At 40.0% G+C, this 23,866-nt stretch overlaps 1 protein-coding gene across 2 annotated transcripts; it reads left to right on the plus strand.

Annotated features, from left to right (window-relative positions):
- Positions 1–12,537: 12,537 nt before the first annotated feature.
- LOX (lysyl oxidase) lies at positions 12,538–21,918 on the plus strand. 2 transcript variants are annotated; one of them, XM_007449039.1, is made up of 6 exons: positions 12,538–13,159; positions 13,512–13,620; positions 16,022–16,159; positions 17,798–17,954; positions 21,345–21,440; positions 21,799–21,918. In XM_007449039.1, the coding sequence occupies exons 1-6, from the start codon at positions 12,538–12,540 to the stop codon at positions 21,916–21,918; spliced, it is 1,242 nt and encodes a 413-aa protein (XP_007449101.1). The 2 variants fall into 2 exon arrangements, with proteins under 2 accessions (XP_007449101.1, XP_007449102.1); XM_007449040.1 differs by lacking the exons at positions 12,538–13,159; positions 13,512–13,620 and adding exons at positions 14,334–14,469; positions 14,822–14,930.
- The last annotated feature ends 1,948 nt before the right edge of the window (positions 21,919–23,866 follow it).

The following is a 23,866-nucleotide window of genomic DNA, read 5'->3' on the forward strand; positions in this document are numbered from 1 at the left end:
AGTAGGACCCTGTCCGGACAGTTTGTGTAAGCTTCTATACTTGTATAAATCCTTTGCTAATCTTTCTGCTTGGTGTTGGTGATTCTCGGGTGTCCTTGGTTGGGACACGGGTCGCATTTACCGGGGAACTTGACTCCAGGCGTGTGGGTCCCGGACCGTAACAATAATATCCATTTACTCATAAGGAAATGGGTAAACTGTGTCAATTTTTCTTATGAATCACTTGTTTATATAGCTGATTATTAGTACAGAGTTATAGCATAGTAAAAATGTATTGATAAATAAAACAGTAACTTCTGTTTCTTTATTCTTTGTTCCTATAGCTAGTTGTAAGGGATATTTTTCTTTTGTGAAAGGAAGCCTTTAATGTAGACACTTAGAGAAAAGCCCCTTTGATTGTGTACATAAGTGTCAACACAAGCAAAGTCTGCTGTAGTAATTTGTGAATTTCCTCTGTGGTTTGCTTGAAAGATCACGAAATGATCATTTAGCCCTTCTCATATGAAAATATCACCATTTGGATTGCAGCTGGAGCTGCTCTTAGCTGGGGTCCTGTTACTTCCAAAAACAAGTCACAGCATTTTTAAGAGCCCTGTTTCAATGCTCATGCATGCTTTCTGCCTCATAAACCTTGCAATTTAGTGTCAGATCACCTTAAATGATTTCTTCTCATCTCATTCACAATTCACCATGCAGTCATTGTTGAGATGCCCAAACACCATTCTCAACAAAGGGCAGCTCATTCAATAACCAGAGTCCTAAGAAAATGTGAATACTCAGTTAAATGAATTATTCAATTTACAAATGAAAATTTAAATGGGATAACTCTAAAACTATTTAGTCTACTATAAAACGGCATTGTTTACAAGTAAGTTACCTTTACCCTTTTTAAATTAAGAAACAAGTAGATGTTGGTACATGAAATGTGAGGGCCTGACTAAAGCCAGTTTGGTGTGGTCAAGTATTGGGCAAGATTCCCCATTCACTTCAGCCAAAACCTTGTCATTTTGGTGAGATTAAGCTTCCAATTGCTTCAGCCCAAGACCTCTCTGGAGCAGATGCTCTGCTATTCTGGTTAAATTAAGCCCGTTTCTCTCCCAAGTGAGTAAATACTTAAGTTCCCATGCTGAGACAGCTGAAGTGACTTTTCATTTGGCACACTGATTCTGGTAGTGCAATACATGTTTGTTGAAACCATGCTAAGTTAGGACAAAGTATTTTTATTGTTACTACTTATTAACATGTATTGAGAATAGATATTGTACTTAATCCACATACAATACTTTATAAAGGAAGTCCTCATTCCTACAGATGGAAATAAGCAACTTGGATGAAATTTATATCCTTATGGAAACTATAGCTCAATTGAGAAGACGGGCATTGAGCACATAATTACAGGTGAGGCTAGTTTTACAAACAAGTGCAGTATACGATGTATGTGCAAAAAAGGAGGAGTTGACCTTGTTTCGGGGTGAAAAGAAAGTCTCCAGAAAGAAATGACATTTGCTCTGAGACTTGAAGAATGCGATGAAGTGGGCTAGCTAAAGAGTAGAAGAACTAGTGATTCATGCAAAAAAGACTCTGATGGGAGAGCGTATGACAGTTTGGTCTGGAAACCGCAATGAACAGTAGCAGTGTAGAGAAGGTGGGGCTGTGGGGATGTGGCGGTGGTGGCGGCATTGAACCTACATAAATTGGCAAGAGCAGAGTCCATTAGGCCATAGTAGGAATTTTCTACTTCACTCTAAGGGAAGTGAGCTTCTCCTAAATTGTTTTGATGACAGGAATGACATTGTCATATGTGTGTTTGTAAAAATAATCACCCTAGCTACAGTATGGACTATGTGAGGGTGGGCATGGGTCAATGAATGTGGGGAAATTGGCTAGGAAGTTATTGCCTGAGAGATAATTGGTGACTTTGTCAGCGGTGTTTGAAATGGAGATGGGGAAAAGCAGAAATGTTAAAGGAGGTCCAATGGACCATATTCTAAAATGGATTGGATATTGAGATAAAGGACAGGGTGACCTGAGGGATGACTCCCAGGTTTCTGGACTAGCCAGCTGGGGTTATGGTTACTAAGAGAGAGGAGAATAAAGTAAAAAGTTTGCTGCAGAAAAATAATCAGTTTGGGACATGTTATATTAGATATTAAAAGTATTGGACTAGACATATATGTATATTAATGCATTATTAACATTAATTTAAAAATTATCTCCTTTCTATCCATGATTAAACAAACTTTCATATATACAAATACTACTCCTGATTCCTCTTATGCAACTCTTTTATTGATTCTGTGATGGGTTAAATTTATTTAACAAGTAAATAAAATACTTTATACTTTCTTTTTGATTTTTGATTATGATTTTTTATGAATCACCATAATTAGTTTAGAAGTATTAATATTTTATATTAATTAGTAGGTGAATATTTTTGGTAGTATCTGATTATTTCCAATATTGTGAGTATGTGAAATGAATTATTCATGTTCTTTTCAACAGATTTTTTTATGGGCAAAATTGTTTTCCCCAATAAATTGATTCATTCACAGATAGAATAAAGTATGTACCAGATATGTTTCTGAGACAAAGGTACAGTTGAATGTATCTGTATGAGCAGCTGAAAACAGAATAACCACTCAGCTGACCCAAAGGATTGTGAAATAATACTATGAGTATTATTTTAAGGCACCAGGTTTTGAGATGATTTGTTACATAGCAATAGTTAGCAGATATGGTACTATTTTTTCATTACCTACCCTCTAAAATTGTTCATATACAATCATTCCTTGTGATCATATAGAATCATTCTATGTTGTTCTCTTATTTACATCCATCAGGTTTCTTTCACAGTCTCTTATTATTCTCCTCCTTAAATCTTAACTAAAACAAAGTTTTAAAGAGGATATAAAGTCAATTTATAAAATCTATTGTGTTTCTATAAACTAGCAACAAACAATAAGAGTATTAAGTTTAAATATTTTCATTAAAATAATCTCAAAACACATAAAATACTTATAAATTTAACAAAAGAGATGCAAAGTTTCTACACTGAACATTACAAAACACTGCTGAAAGAAATTAAAGACCTGAATAAGTGGAGTGTATACCATGTTCATGGACTGGAAGACTCATATTGTTAAAGTATAAATTGTCCCCAAACTGATATATAGATTCAATGAAGCTTCAATCAGAATTCCAGCATTTTTTTGGGTAGAAATTGTCAGGCTGTTTCTAAAATGTATATGGAAATGCAAAGAACCAAAAACAGTCAAAATATTTTTGGAGGACTTTCACTATCTGATTGCAACACTTACTATAAAGCTATAATAATCATGACAGTGTGGTAATGACATGAGAATAAACATGCTAGTAAAAAAGAATAGGAAGTCCAGAAATAGATCTGCACATAGAGGCAAACTGATTTTTGACAAATGTGCAAAGGGGTGTCTTGGAGAAATAGTCTTTTCAACAAATTTTGCTGAATCAACTGGATAGCCATATGAAGAAAACCTCAACGCCTGCCTCGTACTATATCCAAAAGTATTTTAAAATGGATCATAGGCCTAAACATACAGCTAAAATTATAAAACTTCTGGAAGAAAATCTTGTCAATTTGGGTTAGAAAAAGATTTCTTAGGATGCAAAAGGAAAATAAATTGATCATCTGGATTTTATCAAAATTACAAACTCCTGCTCTTCAAAAGACATTAAGAAAATGAAAAGGTAAGCCCATGGATGGAGAAAATATTTGTAATACATACGTCTCACATAAGTTTTGTTTCCAGAATGTATAAAAAACTCTTACACCTTAATAAGAATATAAGAAATAAATTGGGCAAAAAATTGAATATATATTTCAAAAATGTATAGCACACAAAAAAGTATCACATGAAAGTAATGCTTAAAATCATGTCATTAAGGAATGCAAATTAAAATAACAATGAAATACCACTTCACACCCAATGGCTAAAATGGAAAAAGACTGAAATATCAGGGGTTGACAAGAATGTGGAACAACGGAATCTCTGTATGCGGCTGGTGTGAATGTAAAATAATACAACTACTTGTAAAAAGATTTGATAGTTTCTTATAAAAGTAAACACATACCTAACTCTAAAGATGCAGCAATTCTACCCCTAAGTATTTACAAAAATGAATAAAAAATACATCCAATGAATAATTTGTAGATGAATACTCACAGCAGCTTTATTCATAATAGCTCCAGTCTGGGAAACAAACAAGCAAATAAACAAATTATGGTATGTTCATAGCATGAAACATTACTCATTATGAAAGATAAATGAACTGCAGATTGAGCAACAATCAATGGATGAATCTTAGACATGCTGAGCAAAAGAACAGACACAAAAGGATATCTGCTGTATAATTCCTACTTATATGAAGTCCTAGAGCAGATAAAACTAATCTAGGTGAAAAAAAATCAGATCTGTGGTTTCCTGGGGCAGGGGTGGGGTGGGCTCATGGGGACTTCATGGAATGATGGAAACAGTCTATATCCTGATCGTGGTGCTGATTACAAAGACATATGCATTTGTTAAAACTCATCAAACTGTGTACTTGCAAGTTACACATCTTATTTTATGTAAATTACAGCTAAATAAAGCTGACTTATTTTTTAAAGAATCTTCTTGCCTCAAAGTAACAAAACAGGCACTTTAAAAATTAAATAATGTCTCTTTTTCCATGTTTAGAGAAAATTCCTTTCTGCATAATTGTTTATATATAAATAGTCTTGTTGACTTTTAAATTGTAATGTCCAAGTACCAAGCATTAACAACAGTTATCATCTACTTACTGCCTAATGTAAGCTAGATTCTCTCCCATATACTTACAAATGTTTCATACTCACAACAATTCCTGCAAGATAAGTCTTATCTTTATTTTTGGTTGAGAAACCTGAGTCTCAGAACACTTAATTCATCCAAGAACTCCCTGTTAGTAAATAGTAGAGGTAATAGTTATCCAAGGACTGTCTGTCTCCATCAACCAGTTATCCCAAAGCCATTTACCCTTAGGCACTAGGTAAATAGTCATTGCTAGTCATTTAATTGACCTGGCCACAACCTCCTTCAGTGAGTTACTAAGCCTAATTTTCCAAGAATTAAAACAAAGAAAGAAAATGAAAGAGACTATTACTTACCTTTATTCTACTTCACGTGGCAAGAGTAATATAGTGTTTATAACAGGATAAACCTTAGGTTCAAGATCTAGTTTTGTCCATTTTTAACTGAGCGTGTTGCTTAATCTATCTAAGCTTCTGTTTTCTATTCATAAAATGGAGGTATTAATAACCAGCTCACAGGGTTGTTGTGAGGAGAAAATGAGGTAATACATTTAAGCACTTTACACTGTGTCAGAAGCATTGCAAATGACAAGAAATAGAAATGCTTATTGTTAATGAGAGGACCAGTAGTGTCTTTTAAAGAGAGTGATTAAGTTGCTTATTTTTATTACTATTCATTTCCTTATTATTTCCTTCTTCTACTGAGAATCCATTTAGCAAGTTTGAAAAGGCCTTGTGTATTCAACTCATTTTTTGGGCATGAGAGATTCCTTCGTCACGGATCATTTTGAGGTTGTATACATTCATTTACAAGTTTCACTTAATATTCATTTAATATTTTCATTTAATCAATTCATTTAATGTTTTCAAATATGCCATTGTATCATAGGCTCTTGTATTAATTATTTGCAAAAACTTATATAGACTGTTGAGAATAAAGTATAAGAGATATGTCACTGGCAGAAAAGCCTGTCTTGTTCCCATAAGTAGCCCAGAATAGTGGTCAAACTGTTCAGTGCCATTATGTGACCTATAGGAGACAGAGTTCCCACACACTTTATGAGCTTCAATTTTTCTCTTTTTATCTGCCACTTTCTTGAAGGGATAGCTGTGATCCATGAAATAGCTGAAAAGTAGGAAAAGAAAATACATAGAAGCCAAAGAAACCCATGTTTACAACAATGTACTAACTATATAACTAACTGGACCTGCTTTAAGAGCTACATCATAGCTTTAAGAGCCATGATATAAAAGTCTTTGATTCTTTGCTTAAGGTGCTATATAATCAAGAAGACGTAAGATGGTGAAATAAGCAATTTTCTAAAAATAACAGAAAGAGAAAGAATAATGATTCTCAAAGCTCATCTTGAGCAACGATTAGTAAACAGGTTTTCACCTCTAGAGCCTCATCAAGATCTTTCTTCACTCTGCCTCTACTCCAAACATCCATAACACCCTCAAATGTTCTGAGAACTACTGTCTTACAGGAGAGAGAGAAAATAATACAACTCCATATAATTTGCAATAGGTTGTTAGTAATCTGTGATCTTAGTCCTCCTGGACACTAAATGAAGGCAGGGCACTTTGGTTTAAGTTAAAGCAGAGGGAAGACGATCTGATGGTGGACTGCAATCATAGCATGTGACAAGTAGATGGGGACACCCTAGTTAAGCATAAATGTTCTCCTGACCTCTATCCCACCATCTCAGAGGATCATATCCAGGTTGTATTAAATAACTTTTAGGGTTCTGAGACAGTGAAGCTGAATCCAGGAAGAGCTGAGAAGCAGCAAATAAGGCAGGACATGGACCAAAGGACACACTTCATTGTATTAGTTAAAAACAGGAATGACCCTAGTACAACTCATGGCATGAAGAACAGTGGATTCTTTGGCATGGACAGTCCATCACGTCCAATCGAATCACTTGGACTTCATTTGTAGGCAGTTTTGCCAAAAATAAGGCTGACCCCTTATTTCTGTGGTCAATGTAACCAAATTACTTTGAACTCTGATTAACTGAATTTCAAAGACTCATTCTCCTATCATAACTTCACCCTTTCTCATCTTCCCATTTTGTTATAGTGACTAACAATATTTACTTAATCACATATGAATATGCATTAAAGACACTAGAAAAAAATACTTTTCCATTCCCTAGGGTTAAGCTCCACTTTTCCGTTCCCTAGGTGGCCCAAGGGGATAAGTAACCAAACAAGATATATTTAAAATTCATTATTTCTGGAATTCTTCTATCTGGTCTGTTTACAGTTTTTTTTTTGTTTTTTGTTTTTTTTTCATTTCAGCCTTGACACAGAGATAAGTGTGTACCAACAGTCTACTTTTTATATTTGAGCGAGTACCTGGAAGTGGTATGTGGCAGAAGATAAGAATGAGGTCAAGGGAACACAAGCACATTGTTAACTTCAAAACTAACTTGCTCTTCTCCTCTATTTTACCCTAAGAAAGAAGATTTCTGGTTCAAAGACTTCTGGTTCACGCTGTACTCCTTTCTAAATTACCTTCAAAAATGTGCTTAGTGTTTTCATTCACCTCTCAATTCATCTCCCTTGTGTTGGATATCATGCCTACTTTTTTCTCAATCATTTCTCACTTACACATCTCCAACTTCCCACTTGCTTTGTTGATTTTATTCTCTGTGATGTTTTCAAACTGCATGGCACCAAAGCACATATGAATATTAGTCTACCAATGAACGACATTTGTATGAGCTTCCTGAACCCCAAACTAAAGAATCTGTGCTCAACTCAGAGTCCTTCCACCAAGGCATTAGAGTTCTGGCTTTCTGCGTAACTCTACTTTCCATTTATATGAATTATCCCACATATATGAACACAGTTTACAAATATCAGAACAGTCTTATAGAAACTTCCACAGGAGATGGAAGCAACCTAAGTGTCCATCAACAGATGAATGGATAAAGAAGATGTGGCACATATATACAATGGAACATTACTCAGCCATAAAAAGAAACAAAACTGAGTTATTTGTAGTGAGGTGGATGGACCTAGAGTCTGTCATACAGAGTGAAGTAAGTCAGAAAGAGAAAGACAAATACCGTATGCTAACACATATATATGGAATCTAAGAAAAAAAATGTCATGAAGAACCTAGGGGTAAGACGGGAATAAAAACACAGACCTACTAGAGAATGGACTTGAGGATATGGGGAGGGGGAAGTGTAAGCTGTGACAAAGTGAGAGAGTGGCATGGACATATATACACTACCAAACGTAAAATGGATAGCTAGTGGGAAGCAGCCGCATAGCACAGGGAGATCAGCTCAGTGCTTTGTGACCACCTAGAGGGGTGGGATAGGGAGGGTGGGAGGGAGGGAGACGCAAGAGGGAAGAGATATGGGGATATATGTGTATGTATAACTGATTCACTTTGTTATAAAGCAGAAACTAACACACCATTGTAAAGCAATTATACTCCAATAAAGATGTAAAAAAAAAATTAGTTATTCATTCTTGGCTGCGTTGGGTCTTCGTTGCTGCGCGTGGGATTTCTCTAGTTGCAGTGAGCGGGGCTACTCTTCGTTGCGGTGTGTGGACTTCTCATTGCGGTGACTTCTCTTGTTGTGGAGCACGGGGTCTAGGCACGCGGGCTTCAGTAGTTGTGGCACGTGGGCTCAGTAGCTGTAGCTCACGGGCTCTAGCGTGCAGGCTCAGTGGTGGCGCATGGGCTTAGTTGCTTCACGGCATGTGGGATCTTCCTGGACCAGGGCTTGAACCCGTGTCCTATGCATTGGCAGGTGGATTCTTAACCACTGCACCACCAGGGAAGTCCCAACAACTTTCACTTCTTAATCAATGTGACAGACACTGCAGTTTAAATTCTTGATATCGATATTCTAGAACCTTGAAAAAATAGCATAATTCCATCTCTTTTCCTCTTATGCTATATACTGTAGAATTGTCCACAAAAGAAGATCTCAGAGTCAAAGTGGAATCAGCTATGGATCTTACTAAAGCTAAAAGCAAAGGTATCTTGATGTAGCTGCAATTATTATTGTCATTATTCATGATTATTTCAGTGTTGAGTAGAAGGAACTGTAGTTTCTCCAATTTTGTGAATAATAGCTTTGTCATTGAACAGAAGGCACAATGTGTGGCTAGACTGTCTCTAACAGGGTTTGCAAACACTTTCAATTGTCCCCAATGTGCTAGCCACATGTTTGTTTTCAGCCAGCTGAGTTGTAAGGCAGAGCGAGTTTAGAGAAAGGGGAAGAGAAAGAAAAGCAACTAACCATCTCACGAGGAAGTATAACAAAGGGTAATGTGCTTTCCCCCCTAAAGTAGTGTTGTGTGTTTAAAAGAAAATAAATAGTGCACACATTACTATTCTAGTTATTTTATTCTGACAAGAAAATTTTAAGTCTGTTGGAGCAAATTTGAAAAAAATGGTGAACTTCATTCAGCCATAAATTTTGATAATGAGTTAATCAATTGACATTCATTGAGTGCCCAGGTGGGCAAATAACCATTACAGTATACTACACTTCACAGTATAACTGTATTCAAGAAATATTTGTAAAACAAATGTACACTGAATTTCTGATGGGAAATATGTAAAAAGGGAAAATGGCAGTCTGCACACTCTCACACATAAAATACATCCAAAGCTTTAAAGTCCAACTAAAGGAGTTATTCAATTAAATATTAATAATCATAATGAAACGTTATAGTGAATGAATTGAAAGTAACTGGAGTTACTTGGCTATTCACAAAAATCAGTGATTTTAAAACAGGGAAAATACTTTAGAAAGGATTTGAGTTAATCCTTGATTCCTAAATAAAACTAAGAGCCAGGGAAAGTAAGTCAGCTGTCCAAAGACACACAGTTTTTTTAATGTAAACACCAGGACTGGAAGCAAGAGTATTTTATCCAAGATCCAGGAAAAATTTTCTACCCTCCCATTAAGGGACACTCGGGTTTGCCACTCTGACAGTCAGAACTCCATAGCAGAGGTCTTCCCTCAGCAGCGTGTGGTCAAGCCCTAGCAGTTGTGGGCTTCTCTTTCCTGGCGAACGAGCTCTTCATGGGTGAATACAGAACATTTTTCTGATGAGAGATAATTACACTCTCTCCCTTCCTGATTCTCCTATGATTTGGCCCATCCATCCAAATTATATACACCTACTTCTTCTTTTTACTCCTTCTCTTAGTGCGTTTGGGGAATTGAGTAGTTTAAGTTCTGCCACAAGTCTATAACATGATAGCTAGAGATGTCTCTGAACTTCATACAGAGGGATAGCACTGCTGACCTGCCATCATCCATGGGATTTGCACTTGAATTTTTATCTTCAACATTTAAGTAAGAGATCTGGCAATCCATAGGCAAGCTTCCACCTGACACCCGTTTGTGATCAAGGATGGTGTGTGGACACAGCAGAGCAAATCTAACTTGACTCAGTAAAAGCCAAATGCATCACCTTGGATTCAGAATCATGATATCTGATTACGTGAGAGAACCAGCCAACCCTCACCTTAGTGTCAATCAGGGTTCTTGAGTGGTAAACAACAGAAATTGACTCTGACCACATTAAGCTACAAAGGAATGCAGTGGAAAAATGGAAGGAAAAGCTGAAGAACCAGGTCTTCGAAGGTACTGGCCTAAGACACCTTAAGGGGAATCTGTGTAGCAACAACTCACAGAAACTTTCTTTACTAGCGGGAAGAGCGGAGAAGACCTACTCCTTGCTCCGCGAAATGGACTCAACACCCCATATTCAACGCATAGGGATATACCCGAATGGTAGGATTCTTGAAACCTATGTATTTATCTCCCTCAAGCCAGCCTGATGCCACCCAGAGTTTAAACTCTGTCCAAATGAAGAGCGGGCTCCAACATTTCTGACCTTTGTGTACTTCTGCTCAAGATTTGAACTCTAGGGAGATGGTTTGATTAGCCATGCTTGAGTCTAATGACCACCGTTTGAAGTGGGGGAAGTCTTACGAATGCTCAGTCAGTCCCACCATGCAACTGGGTAGGGGAAGTTTCCAAAAGGAAGATACAGTTGTTCTGACCAGAAAACAAGTGAAATGTGTGTTGGGCAGTCAAATCAGCAGAGGTCCACGACACAATCCAAATGTGGTGGTTAATCATCAAGAGACAGAGACCAACAGTGATAGGTGAATATTGAAGTGTATCTAGACAATGGCCCAATCAATGATGAGTCCAATTAAAAGGTTAATAAAACCTTGTTCTGACTGTAGTTTTAAATTAAGCCGTTAAATATTTTTCTTTGAAATGCTTCCAGCACTGCCCAAACCCTGAGTGGCATGTGAACAACTCGTCCATTAAGCATCCCTTTCCAGTCAGCATTACCTATCTCCTACCCACAGCCTCCTATGCACTCTCCTCTGGCCACTCCCATTCCCTTCTCTTTACCAAAATCTGAAACCCAAGGCTGTTTCTTCCTCAACCTCTTTGTTTAGCTTGGAAGATCAATCAAACACCAAAGGATTCTTTACTGACTTTTCAACATTTAACAAATGGTTATTTAAGTTTTTTTTTTTAATCCAAAGTCAAACCTCCTTATTAAACATATAAAGAGAAAAAAATCAGATGAAATGCATATTTGAAACTGCCTTCTGAGTGCTAAGACAGACTTGCTCTAGCCCCCTTTACTGAAACTTCCTGAGAGACACTGTGGAAATGAAAGATGGTTCTTCACTTCCACTTAAAGTACAATTCAGGCCTGCATTTTGAAAGAGACAGGTTTATTCATCACTTCAGCGTTAGCTGGCTTTGTTCCCTGTAAAATTTTACTTTTGGTTATTAAAATATTCACTGGAGGAAATAAATTTGTAACCCATTTCTCATATTACCTACACACAGAAAAACAAAATTTGATATCTTGGGGTTTATTTGCTGAAGGCGCTTCCCAAAAAAGCGAGGAGTGTGCATTGGGAAATTTGTCTGGTTAACTCCTTATGGATAAGTTAGTCACAATGGTTCCTCCGCCCACTTTCCCCCCTCCCTCTCCCCCCTCCCCCCTACCCCCATCCCCGACTCTCGCCCCCAGCACCCTCCCCACCTCCTGACTTCCCGCCTCTGCAGGGCTGGTGACCTAATAGCATTTTTCTTCGTGCATATTTTGGCGTCGCCCCATGGTCTGGCTGGCTTTGCCTGTCTGAGTCTTTTGAAATTCCTGCATGTTCGCCCCAGATTAAGAGTGTGTCTCAGGATGTGTGTTCCGTTTTGTTCTTTCCCCTTAACGCTCCCTGTGCAACGTGTCTGGGGGGAGGAGGACAAGACGGGGAGGGGAGGGAGGGGCAGAGGCGAGGAGCTGTCCGCCTTGCACGTTTCCAATCACATTACGTGAACAAATAGCGGAGGGGCGGCCGGGCCAGAACGGCTTGTGTAACTTTGCAAATGTGCCAGAAAGTTTAAAATCTCTCCTCCTTCCTTCACTCCAGACACTGCCCGTTCGCCGGGGCCGCCACGCCGCTCCCCGTCGCCTTCCAGAAGGACTGAGAAAGAGGAAAGAGGCGAGTGCCACGTCCCAGCAGCCGCCTTTACTGGAGAGGGTCTGCAGCCCATCCTTGGCACTGCTTGGTGGGGACTGAGATAGACGCGAGCCCAGTCCGCCTCCCTAGTTGAAGATTTCTCCCTTCCTCTCGTGATTTGAGCCCCGTCTTTTTTTTTTTTTTTCTCCGACCTACGTCCTCCCGGAGCGGGGACAATCCAGCAAAGGGAGCGATGCGCTACGCCTGGACCGCACTCCTGCTCGGGCCGCTTCAGCTCTGCGCACTCGTGCGCTGCGCCCCGCCGGCCGCCGGCCACCAGCAGCCCCCTCGCGAGCAGCCGGCGGCTCCGGGCGCCTGGCGCCAGAAGATCCAATGGGAGAACAACGGGCAGGTGTTTAGCTTGCTGAGCCTGGGCTCGCAGTACCAGCCACAGCGCCGGCGGGAACCCGGCACCACCGCCCCGGGCGCCGCCAACGCCACCGCCCCGCAGCTGCGCACGCCAATCTTGCTGCTCCGCAACAACCGCACGGTGGCGGCACGGGCGCGGAAGGCCGGCTCGTCTGGAGCGGCAGCTGGCCGCCCCAGGCCCGCCGCCCGCCACTGGTTCCAAGCTGGCTACTCAATGTCTGGGGCCCCGCGCACCGGTAACCAGACGGCGCCAGGAGAGCTCCCGGCGCTCAGTAACCTGCGGCCGCCCAACCGCGTGGACGTGGACGGCATGGTGGGCGACGACCCGTATAACCCCTACAAGTACACCGACGACAACCCCTATTACAACTACTACGACACATACGAAAGGCCCAGGCCTGGGAGCAGGTACCGGCCCGGATATGGCACCGGCTACTTCCAGTATGGTAAGCTCCCCCAAGTCGCCGGAAACACCCGCGCACCCTTTCCCCAACTCTGTGGCTCCCCGACGTGGCTGCCTGGGCGCGGCAGGCCTCAGTCCATGCAGATCCCATCCCTCCCCCTGCTCCTGCAGAGGCAGCCCTGGAATCTGGTGCAAACCACGCGCCTGGCCCCTCCTGCTTTCTTTCCACATTGCTTTGCAGCCCTGGGCGTCCCCATTCTTCTGCTAGCCGCAGCCCTACAACCGCAGTCCGGCTGGGTGAAGGGTGAGGAGTAAGGGACATGGAGGGACCCGGAGCCAGGGTGAGGGCCGCTGAGTTGTCTCACTGTTTTGCCTATCGCCTGGCTGACGTTTAGGTCTTCCGGACCTGGTGCCCGACCCCTACTACATCCAGGCGTCCACGTACGTGCAAAAGACGGCCATGTACAACCTGAGATGCGCTGCGGAGGAAAACTGCTTGGCCAGGTACCAGCTGCATCTCCTCGGCCCAGCTCCTCCGTCTTGGTTCCGGGGGTGCTGCTCAAGTGCCTGGTTCTGACCACTCTTGTTCCGTGCAGACAGGAGTTGGGAAGTGGAACGTGTTCTCCTGGGCATGCTGACCTGGACGGAGAGTTAAAATTTTGAAGATTTCTGTGGGTTCTGACTTTCAAACTGTGGCACAAGTCAGGGAGATGAAACAAACCCTTATCCTGGAGAGTGTGTGTGTGTGTGTGTGGGGGGGGGAAATGTCTCCTATTCTTTTTCCAAGATCCTTAAACTCTGGAGCCAACTGTTTCCAATAAGGTTTTATTAAACTACTATAACGTGGAAAAATACTGTAATGGAAGAGCTTGTTAATACCCCTTTAAAAGTTTGGGAGCCACTTTGCCAGTACGGCACCCCTTATTGTGTGTCATAGTTTTCTTCTTTTATTTGAAGCCACAATTAACTTAGTTATTTTGGTATTACTTCAGCCAGAATAAGAGCATGAGCAAGAGCTTTGTTTTTGCATTAGTCCTAAAATAAAATCTTAGCAATTTGGGGAATGGAATTCCCTGAGTTTGCTGCTGGGAAACCAGCAGAGGGAGCAAAAGATGATTTGATAATCTGGGGCCCCGCGCACCGGTAACCAGACGGCGCCAGGAGAGCTCCCGGCGCTCAGTAACCTGCGGCCGCCCAACCGCGTGGACGTGGACGGCATGGTGGGCGACGACCCGTATAACCCCTACAAGTACACCGACGACAACCCCTATTACAACTACTACGACACATACGAAAGGCCCAGGCCTGGGAGCAGGTACCGGCCCGGATATGGCACCGGCTACTTCCAGTATGGTAAGCTCCCCCAAGTCGCCGGAAACACCCGCGCACCCTTTCCCCAACTCTGTGGCTCCCCGACGTGGCTGCCTGGGCGCGGCAGGCCTCAGTCCATGCAGATCCCATCCCTCCCCCTGCTCCTGCAGAGGCAGCCCTGGAATCTGGTGCAAACCACGCGCCTGGCCCCTCCTGCTTTCTTTCCACATTGCTTTGCAGCCCTGGGCGTCCCCATTCTTCTGCTAGCCGCAGCCCTACAACCGCAGTCCGGCTGGGTGAAGGGTGAGGAGTAAGGGACATGGAGGGACCCGGAGCCAGGGTGAGGGCCGCTGAGTTGTCTCACTGTTTTGCCTATCGCCTGGCTGACGTTTAGGTCTTCCGGACCTGGTGCCCGACCCCTACTACATCCAGGCGTCCACGTACGTGCAAAAGACGGCCATGTACAACCTGAGATGCGCTGCGGAGGAAAACTGCTTGGCCAGGTACCAGCTGCATCTCCTCGGCCCAGCTCCTCCGTCTTGGTTCCGGGGGTGCTGCTCAAGTGCCTGGTTCTGACCACTCTTGTTCCGTGCAGACAGGAGTTGGGAAGTGGAACGTGTTCTCCTGGGCATGCTGACCTGGACGGAGAGTTAAAATTTTGAAGATTTCTGTGGGTTCTGACTTTCAAACTGTGGCACAAGTCAGGGAGATGAAACAAACCCTTATCCTGGAGAGTGTGTGTGTGTGTGTGTGGGGGGGGGAAATGTCTCCTATTCTTTTTCCAAGATCCTTAAACTCTGGAGCCAACTGTTTCCAATAAGGTTTTATTAAACTACTATAACGTGGAAAAATACTGTAATGGAAGAGCTTGTTAATACCCCTTTAAAAGTTTGGGAGCCACTTTGCCAGTACGGCACCCCTTATTGTGTGTCATAGTTTTCTTCTTTTATTTGAAGCCACAATTAACTTAGTTATTTTGGTATTACTTCAGCCAGAATAAGAGCATGAGCAAGAGCTTTGTTTTTGCATTAGTCCTAAAATAAAATCTTAGCAATTTGGGGAATGGAATTCCCTGAGTTTGCTGCTGGGAAACCAGCAGAGGGAGCAAAAGATGATTTGATAAGACGCATAAAAATTTTTTTTAATGTAAAGTAAGGTCATCAATAGTATTTAAATATATATATTCACACAAAATAAATACGAAAAAAATTATTTTGTAAATTTCTTCCACTTCCTTTGTAACTGTCCAGCTAAAAGAAGAGATGAAATCCAAGCTCATCATCTTCATTCTAGAGTCTTGCACCACACACCATTGCATTCCATATTACTACAGTAATGCCGTTGTTTTAAAGATAGTTACTAAATTATTTATCTAATCTGGGAATACTCTTTTATTAGAGTTACTTCCCCACTTTACATCTTAGTTAACTGTTTAAGAAAAAAATGTATGCAAAATGCCCTGGTCTCTTGGAACTGATAGCCTAGTTGGGGGAAGAGGGTAGTGACCATTATAAAATGGAAAGGTTTTGCTTGTAATTTTGTCTTTAGTTAATATTCTGTGAAAATAATAATGTTTCTTTTTTCAAAATCACAGCTCAGCATACAGGGCAGATGTCAGAGATTATGATCACAGGGTGCTGCTAAGATTTCCCCAAAGAGTGAAAAACCAAGGGACATCAGATTTCTTACCAAGCCGACCGAGATATTCCTGGGAATGGCACAGTTGTCACCAGTAAGTGGATGGGCCTCTTGGGTACTTTTGAGTTGCTTTTTCATTTTACAGGTGATTCTTGATATGACAAATTCTTACACAAAGATAGAAAATTGCTGTTATTTACATTTAGAATTTCTCTCTGTGTGATTTGACATAATCAAGGAAATCTATCTTTAAAATAATACATCAACTACTATATCCTGTTATCTTTTAAACTGGAAACTCTAAGCCCAGCTTATTAAAACTGTTGATAGGATACAGCAATTAGCTTCACTAGAATTTTATCCCAATATACTACAGGTAAGAGTTCTAAAAAAGCCTATTACAGTCAAGATCATCTACAGTTAGTTAGCATTTCATAGCATTTAATAAAGATCACACATGAAAAGGATTCAGATACCGTTCTCAAAGAAAGATGTAGATGATTTACTCCATGAACTGAGAAGGGCCTACCTCAATCTTTTAAAAGGCCTGTATCAAACCCAAGCAAAAGGTAGTTGCGTTTTATCCTAAATTTAAGTATTTTCACATAAGGTAATTCTATAGTTTGACTTGGTAACTTGCCTAGGTGTTTATTGCCAGGAAATCCTGTTTTGTGCCCTTAAACTTTCTATAGTTCAAGCCATTTCTTCTTGTTCTTTCCTTATGTGAGAAGATGAACAGCTCAGCACCTTCACTTTAATGAAAGGAGGAAAATAGATGTGAGCACCTAATTTGCTGATAAAATAGAATTATTTCTAAATAAAAGTTTATACTAGTTAAATAATAATGGTGGATAAAACATGCCTTTATTTCTCCTTTGCATTTTAGTAAGGATTTTAAATGTGTGAGAACACAATTTTTTAAAATTTCACAGAAACCTCCCAAGAGACAAGTGCTCTTCTATTTTGGAATGAAGCATCGGTAGTGGCAGCCAAAGAGATATACTAGAGAACATATGGCAAGTTTCACTTAAACAAAGATAATTTACTATCTATCTCTATTTCATATTCAAATATAAAACAGAGTGAAACAGAAAAGCAAAATACTCAAAGTAGGTCTTTTTTTCCTGGTAGCAAAGTTAAAGCCTTATAATTTTGATAGATTTTTGTCCTGGAAAAAAAATCTAGCATGGGGCTTCCCTGGTGGCGCAGTGGTTGGGAGTCCGCCTGCCGATGCAGGGGGCGCGGGTTCGTGCCCCGGTCCGGGAGGATCCCACGTGCCGCGGAGCGGCTGGGCCCGTGAGCCATGGCCGCTGGGCCTGCGCGTCCGGAGCCTGTGCTCTGCAGCGGGAGAGGCCACAACAGTGAGAGGCCCGCGTACTCTGTCTTTGGTGTAAAACATGAAGCAAGCTCCATTTTGACCTGGAATCTGGGGAGGAAACTATTTGCTTGTCATTCTCTAAAGAGACATATAGACAGGATATTTGTGTTGCTCTTATAGGGATAGAACTGCTATACCTGAATGTGCCAGTACCCACGAGTTCAGGGTTGGCACTGCTATTAAAAAAAAAAAAAAAAAAAAAAAATCTAGCATGAATCTACCTTTAAGAAGATCAACTTGATCTCAATTTTGATGTGAAAACAAGTGCAGGAAGCAGTGGGGATGTCATCTAGAATCCTCCTTGCTTTCCCTGTATGTTACTGACCACTGTCTCTGTGTTGTGTGGGACATTAGACATTACCACAGCATGGATGAATTCAGCCACTATGACCTGCTTGATGCCAGCACCCAGAGGAGAGTGGCTGAAGGCCACAAAGCAAGTTTCTGTCTTGAGGACACATCCTGTGACTACGGCTACCATAGGCGGTTTGCATGTACTGCACACACACAGGTAGGGTGGCAACCTGGAATCAAGAACCCACAGGCTTCAGAGAGAAAACAGTCTTCTATTTTCTTTCCTGCAGGCTGTCTTTTTAAAAAAACTATTTTATTTAGGGGGTCATCTAGTCCATATGGTAAATTATTGGGAAAAGGAAAGTGATGGCTTGATGATCCAAATTACTTTTAAAGTATTTCATCATCACAGAAAGTCAATGTGCCTACCTGTTATGTTCTACAGTGAAAAGCAGTAGTTTATTATCTGAAAAAATCCTAATGGTTTCCAGTTTCTGCACTCATTCTGTATTCTTTAACTTGATTGGTAAGCAATTGTAGAAAAGATATCTCTGTTTTGTCACCTGCAAAACTATACCTTCTTCTACCTATTAAACTAAAAATAGAATGGTGATTGGGATTAGCAAAAGGCCAGAAAATAAGTTTTTTAAAAAGTACTTAAAAAAATGTCTCTTTTAATCATATGAAGAAGAGCAGAGGACACAGTTTCTTTCTCCATATGCATATATATTTAAACCTACGGTGTAATTGATGTCAGATGTCCTTTGGATGGATTTTTAAAAAGAGTGCTGTCCTAAGCAGTTTGTATGTCTTATAATGGGAAAATGTGTGTCATTTAAAAGCTGTGCCAGTATTTCCATAAGAAACCCTAATTTGTAAAACGACATTATAATTTTACTCCAGCGGAAATCTTGGCAGGGAGTAGTAAATGTACATAACTCAGGGCACAAAAGGATCAGCAGCTGGCATCTTGGGAAGCAAATTCCAGGGCTGTGGCAGGAAGCTTTCTGGTGACCTAAATGTTATCTTTGCTTCTTTCTCTCGGCTTAGAACATCATAGCAGTTGGAGGGGTAAGGGTTCAATTCCTCTCGCCCTGGGGCAGCACTTACTCTTTAAGCAAAAGAGATGTAACCTATCCACACATTACACATATGTGTATATAGAGGTCCCCTTTTCACTCAGTGATCTCTAAGTCCCACAGCACCCACCTGTGCAGTGGACCTGGAGTTTATTTTCTTCCTTTAGAAAAAGAGGCACTCTGGACAGCTCACTGCTGAAATATTTGAATCTAAGACTATAGGTATTTATAGCATGTGAGTCCCCCAGTTCCGTGGGGGGTGACCCTACTTCTTTTTATGTGGTAGCTTTCTTTTTTTTTTTTAACATCTTTATTGGAGTATAATTGCTTTACAATGGTGTGTTCGTTTCTGTTTATAATGAAGTGAATCAGCTAGGTAGCTTTCTTGTTAATTATCCTCTGTGTCCTATTTAACCATTATTCACTAGGTCTTACACTACAAATGACTAATGTATTTGTGTTTTTCACTAGACTGGTGTTTCTCGAACATGGGCTTCATTTAAAGGGAAAAAAAAAAATTCTCACAAAGTCCCAGTATTGACTTAGATTAGTTGTATTATAAAGTTTTTAAATGTATCCAAAAGTAATACTAGATGTGACTTCTTTATATTTATACTTTCATATAAGTTCTTAGATAACAAATTTACATAATATATACGAAACTAGAAAGCTATATTAACCTCATTAATTTATGTAGCAAACAGTTATGTTTTGCTAAAACCAAATAGTTAATCTATACAGCCTTGGCTAAGGTTCTACATTTTTTTTAAAGCTTTTAAAGTTTGAATACAGGAAATGCCTGTTTGCTTACTGCACTGAAAAACTCCTTTTTTGTTTGCCAGTTCAAATAATCAAAGCTTATACTTAAATTATGCCACTTAAGTAAGGTAGAGTGGCAATTTCAGCATTCTTTAAAGTTCTGTTGTTCACTTAAAGGTAAGATAAGCATTGTAGCATTATTTAAACCAGTCTTAAATGGGTATCTAATCCAGTGAATCCCTTACAGTACCATGAAGGTGGTTAGTAGTAGTAGTAGTAGTAGCAGCAGCAGCAGTAGTAGCAACAATAATAGCTAACACTTACTGAATATATATTATGTGACAGAATCAGAATTATGTGCTGGAAATCAGAAACAGAAAATTCTTCATAATATATTTACTACTCAACATAAGGTTAACGAATGATCACAAGTTGGTATGGACCAAAGTGGGAAAATGGTTCTCACTGCTGAGGCAAAGGTACTTTTTGAGTTTGGCCTATCTGTACTACTGTGTGCTGTGTGAGAGCACAGTTCTCCCCCATTCTTCCCAAATCAAACCACAGACAAACCAGCACTGGTAGAACACGCTTTAGATGATTCTGCCATCTCTCTGGTGACCAAGGTGATCTTAAGCACCAAACAATTTTCAGTGCTGAAATTAAATCGTGGTATTGAGTTTAAATGATTCTAGCCTATACTTTTTAATTCATTTTGATTAGTATTAGACTGCAAATACAACAGTTAAAACGTCTGATGAAGAACCAGTGGAATCAAGAATATACCTATGGACTCCAATTTGAGCAAATTTCACCAGGCTATAACTTTCTGGAGAGCAAGGACCATATCTTAGTGGTGTTTTTCTCTTCTCAGCCTGTAGAAGGCACTCATTTACTTACTGAAGTGAATATCTTTGCAAGTAGAGTTGATGTGGCAATCATCCCTTTAATACAACAAAATATTCAGTGATGTGAAAAAGAACATAGTGTGGTGGTTACAATCAGGGACCCTGGACCCCAAATGTCTAAACTCAAAACCAGCTCAGCCATTAACTAACTGTATATTCTTGGGTGAGCTATTTGACGTTATAGTGCCTCAGTTTCTTTACTTGTAAAATGGGTTAATACTACCTCCTGCCTCGTGTAGTTGTGAGAATTAAATTTATATATTTAACATGTTTAATTGATCCTGGCATATAATACATAGTTCATAAGTGTTAACTATTCAAAAATGCAATATGACTCTGTCCTTGGGGAGCTTACAATCTCTAGTTAGATATATTCTTATATAGTATGATTTTAATACAGAGGAGAGAAGGATAAATACCATAAAATCTATACACAGAGTATCTTGGATATTCAGAGTATAGGAAGGTAATTTCCAAGAAGAGAAATTAGAGAGAGTTCCACTGATACCAAGACATTTGAGTCAAGTTGATTATTAAATGGCCTTTATTCCTGAACTGGTAATATTCAAGAATTTTGGTAGAGGCCTATTTTGTCACTTAAGATTGTATTTATCACTAGTGATTTATGACAATTTTAAGAAGCGAGATGTACTACTACTTATATTAGTCCTGTATTTTTTTTAGCTGGAGGTGCTATAAGGCTGAGTAATATATACTTCTCAAAGGAGATGCAATATAAGTATAGTTTTATGTCAAACTCTTGTAAGTACTAACTTAAAATTTAATTTGCAAATAATAAGCATATTCTTTAGCACATTCTAGCCATATACCATCTTTTTAATTTTTGAATTTTATTTGTTTCAGGGGCTGAGTCCTGGCTGCTATGATACCTATAATGCAGACATAGACTGCCAGTGGATTGATATTACAGATGTAAAACCTGGAAACTATATTCTAAAGGTAGAGAACTTTGAATATGTACCCATAATTTATTTCAGTTGCAACTCATGGGCCTCTTCTCTGGATTCCAATGTTAAATAATCATGGTCCTTCAAGCAATTATACATCTTCCAGAAGTATTTCTAAACCAACCTAGATATATTTTAAAAATTCTTATTTGAAAGAACTTTAGGGAAAAATATACAGCCTCCTTCGATAACTTCTCCAGAGTTGAACCACATGCCTAACTTACACCCCCTCCCTGCTTGATTTAGTTGGAGCACATTGCCTCCGTTCTAGCCCTGTGAAAATAGGAAGAAATTAACCAGTAGACACTGCTAATAAAATCTGAAACACAGATGATGTTTATGTTGCCTAGGTCAGTGTGAACCCCAGCTACCTGGTGCCTGAGTCAGACTATACCAACAATGTCGTCCGCTGTGAAATTCGCTACACAGGACATCATGCGTATGCCTCGGGCTGCACAATTTCACCGTGAGTCCTATTTGCCTAGCTAAGTAATTCTCCTGACAATGAGTTTTAGTTCATTGATAGGCATTATACACGTTTGTTTTCACTACTACTGCAGCTTCCTTGTAAAATAGACCAAAGGTAGAAAGTGGAAGCTTCTGTACTATAACATAATTAGAGCTGATCTTTTTTTGATAATGCTAGAGAATGGAGGAGGGGATGTACTCAGGTTTTTATCACCCTGAAACTTAGCTTTTAAGACAAGACACAGAACATATTGTTTACCCTCAAAGACTATGGCAGCTGAGTCTGTAAAATATGCAATATGCAGTGTGGATAACCTTGTGGGAGCCCAGAGAGTTGGGTTTCCTGCCTCTTCCCCATAGTCCATGAAGGAGCCCTGAAGAAATTCCTAGAGTTCTTCAAAGTACACTTTGAAAGTGACTGTCTTAAAGTATGCAGCTGAAGAGGTCAGACCACCTGTTTTGTAGAAATCAAGATTTCACATATTTGAGTTCTACAAACACAAGTAATAGGGAAATACCCTGCAAAAGGAGGCATGTATGGAGGTGCCTTCATAATTTTCCTAGTCCTGAAACCCTTCCTTGAATTAAATCTTAGAAGGAATCCCAGCACGTAAACATTACAGGTGTGGTGCTTTGATGAGAGTAATTAAAGGGTAGTTTTGCGTTCTTGTCTCTCTGTCCCACCTTGACCCCTTAAGCACTGCCTGCTCTAGTGATGCTGGGTTATAGATTCTAACTACATATGCTACCTGTGAGTGATACCTTCCCAACACAAGAACACCATTAGAGTGATACTGAACACATGTCAGCTTTGCTGTGATGTGAGAGGCACCAGTCAGTGCCTATGGATCATGCAGAAAGGTGTCTAACAGAGCTACACTAGAAACTTAAAATTTATAGAAATTTCTCCCTGCTACACAAACCAGGACAGTGGTTGCTGCAGATGAACCTGTAGTTTGTGGGCTTTCCAAAGTACAGATAAACCTATCTGGTTGTACATATTTTGCCCACTACTGGGGATCCTAGCCAGGAGGAAGGTGGACCTTAAAGTGCATTGGGCTACATTCACCTTGGAGGGGAGCCTTTTCCTTATTTCCATAGAGGAGCAAAGCCTGTGCTTTTTAAGTGTCATCATAGCATTAGAGACAGATGTAGTCTATGACAGCAAAGTTGTAGCACTGAAAGAAGATCATCAAGTATATTCTTCTGAACATGCCCAAAATACAGAAAACCTGGCTGTTTATGGCCCATATTTTGTGGAGCTGTCACCATATAACTGAAAATCCCCAGAAGAGGAGGAACTTAAAGTAAAATAATTTAAAATAAGTGGATTAATTTCCCTTAATTTTTATAATTCCTTAATTTATTCACTCATTATGTATTCATTGGCACTTTCATTTTTGATACAATATGAAAATTCCATGGTGGGGGGTAAAATAAAATGCAGTCAAAACAGGATGACCTCTGCTACAATAAGCTAAGTGACTCTCAGGTAAAACTGCTGCCCTCCCATGAGGAAAAGGTCTGGTGAGGTGATTCTCTTGTTGTATAGAAGGTGTCTTGCTTGTCATCAGTAGAATCCATTGAATTGGATATTGCTAGATATTTAGAACAAATAAAAATTGTTATTTTGTTCCAGCATAGTTTTTCTCTTTTTTTAGCCACTTGTCACTGACTATAAATTGCAAGAGTGGTTGATGTAAAATTTTAATGAGCAATATTGATCAGATGAAAATATGAAAAAATGAAAGGACCCATAGGTAGTGATTTGTAATAAAATAACGAGCTCATACTTCTCTACGAGTGGAAAATAATGGGAGAAGTACAGAAACCTTGACTTGCGAGAGAAACCCTCACCTTTAGAATGATGCTCACCTCTTATATTTTGACTTTCACTTTCGCCTCCCTTGGTAGGGATCAGAGTTCAGAGGAAGGCGAAATTTTCTCTGG

This window comes from Lipotes vexillifer, unplaced genomic scaffold (genome assembly GCF_000442215.2).
Source record: "Lipotes vexillifer unplaced genomic scaffold, Lipotes_vexillifer_v1.1 scaffold1124, whole genome shotgun sequence".
NCBI classification, from domain to species: Eukaryota; Metazoa; Chordata; class Mammalia; order Artiodactyla; family Lipotidae; genus Lipotes; species Lipotes vexillifer.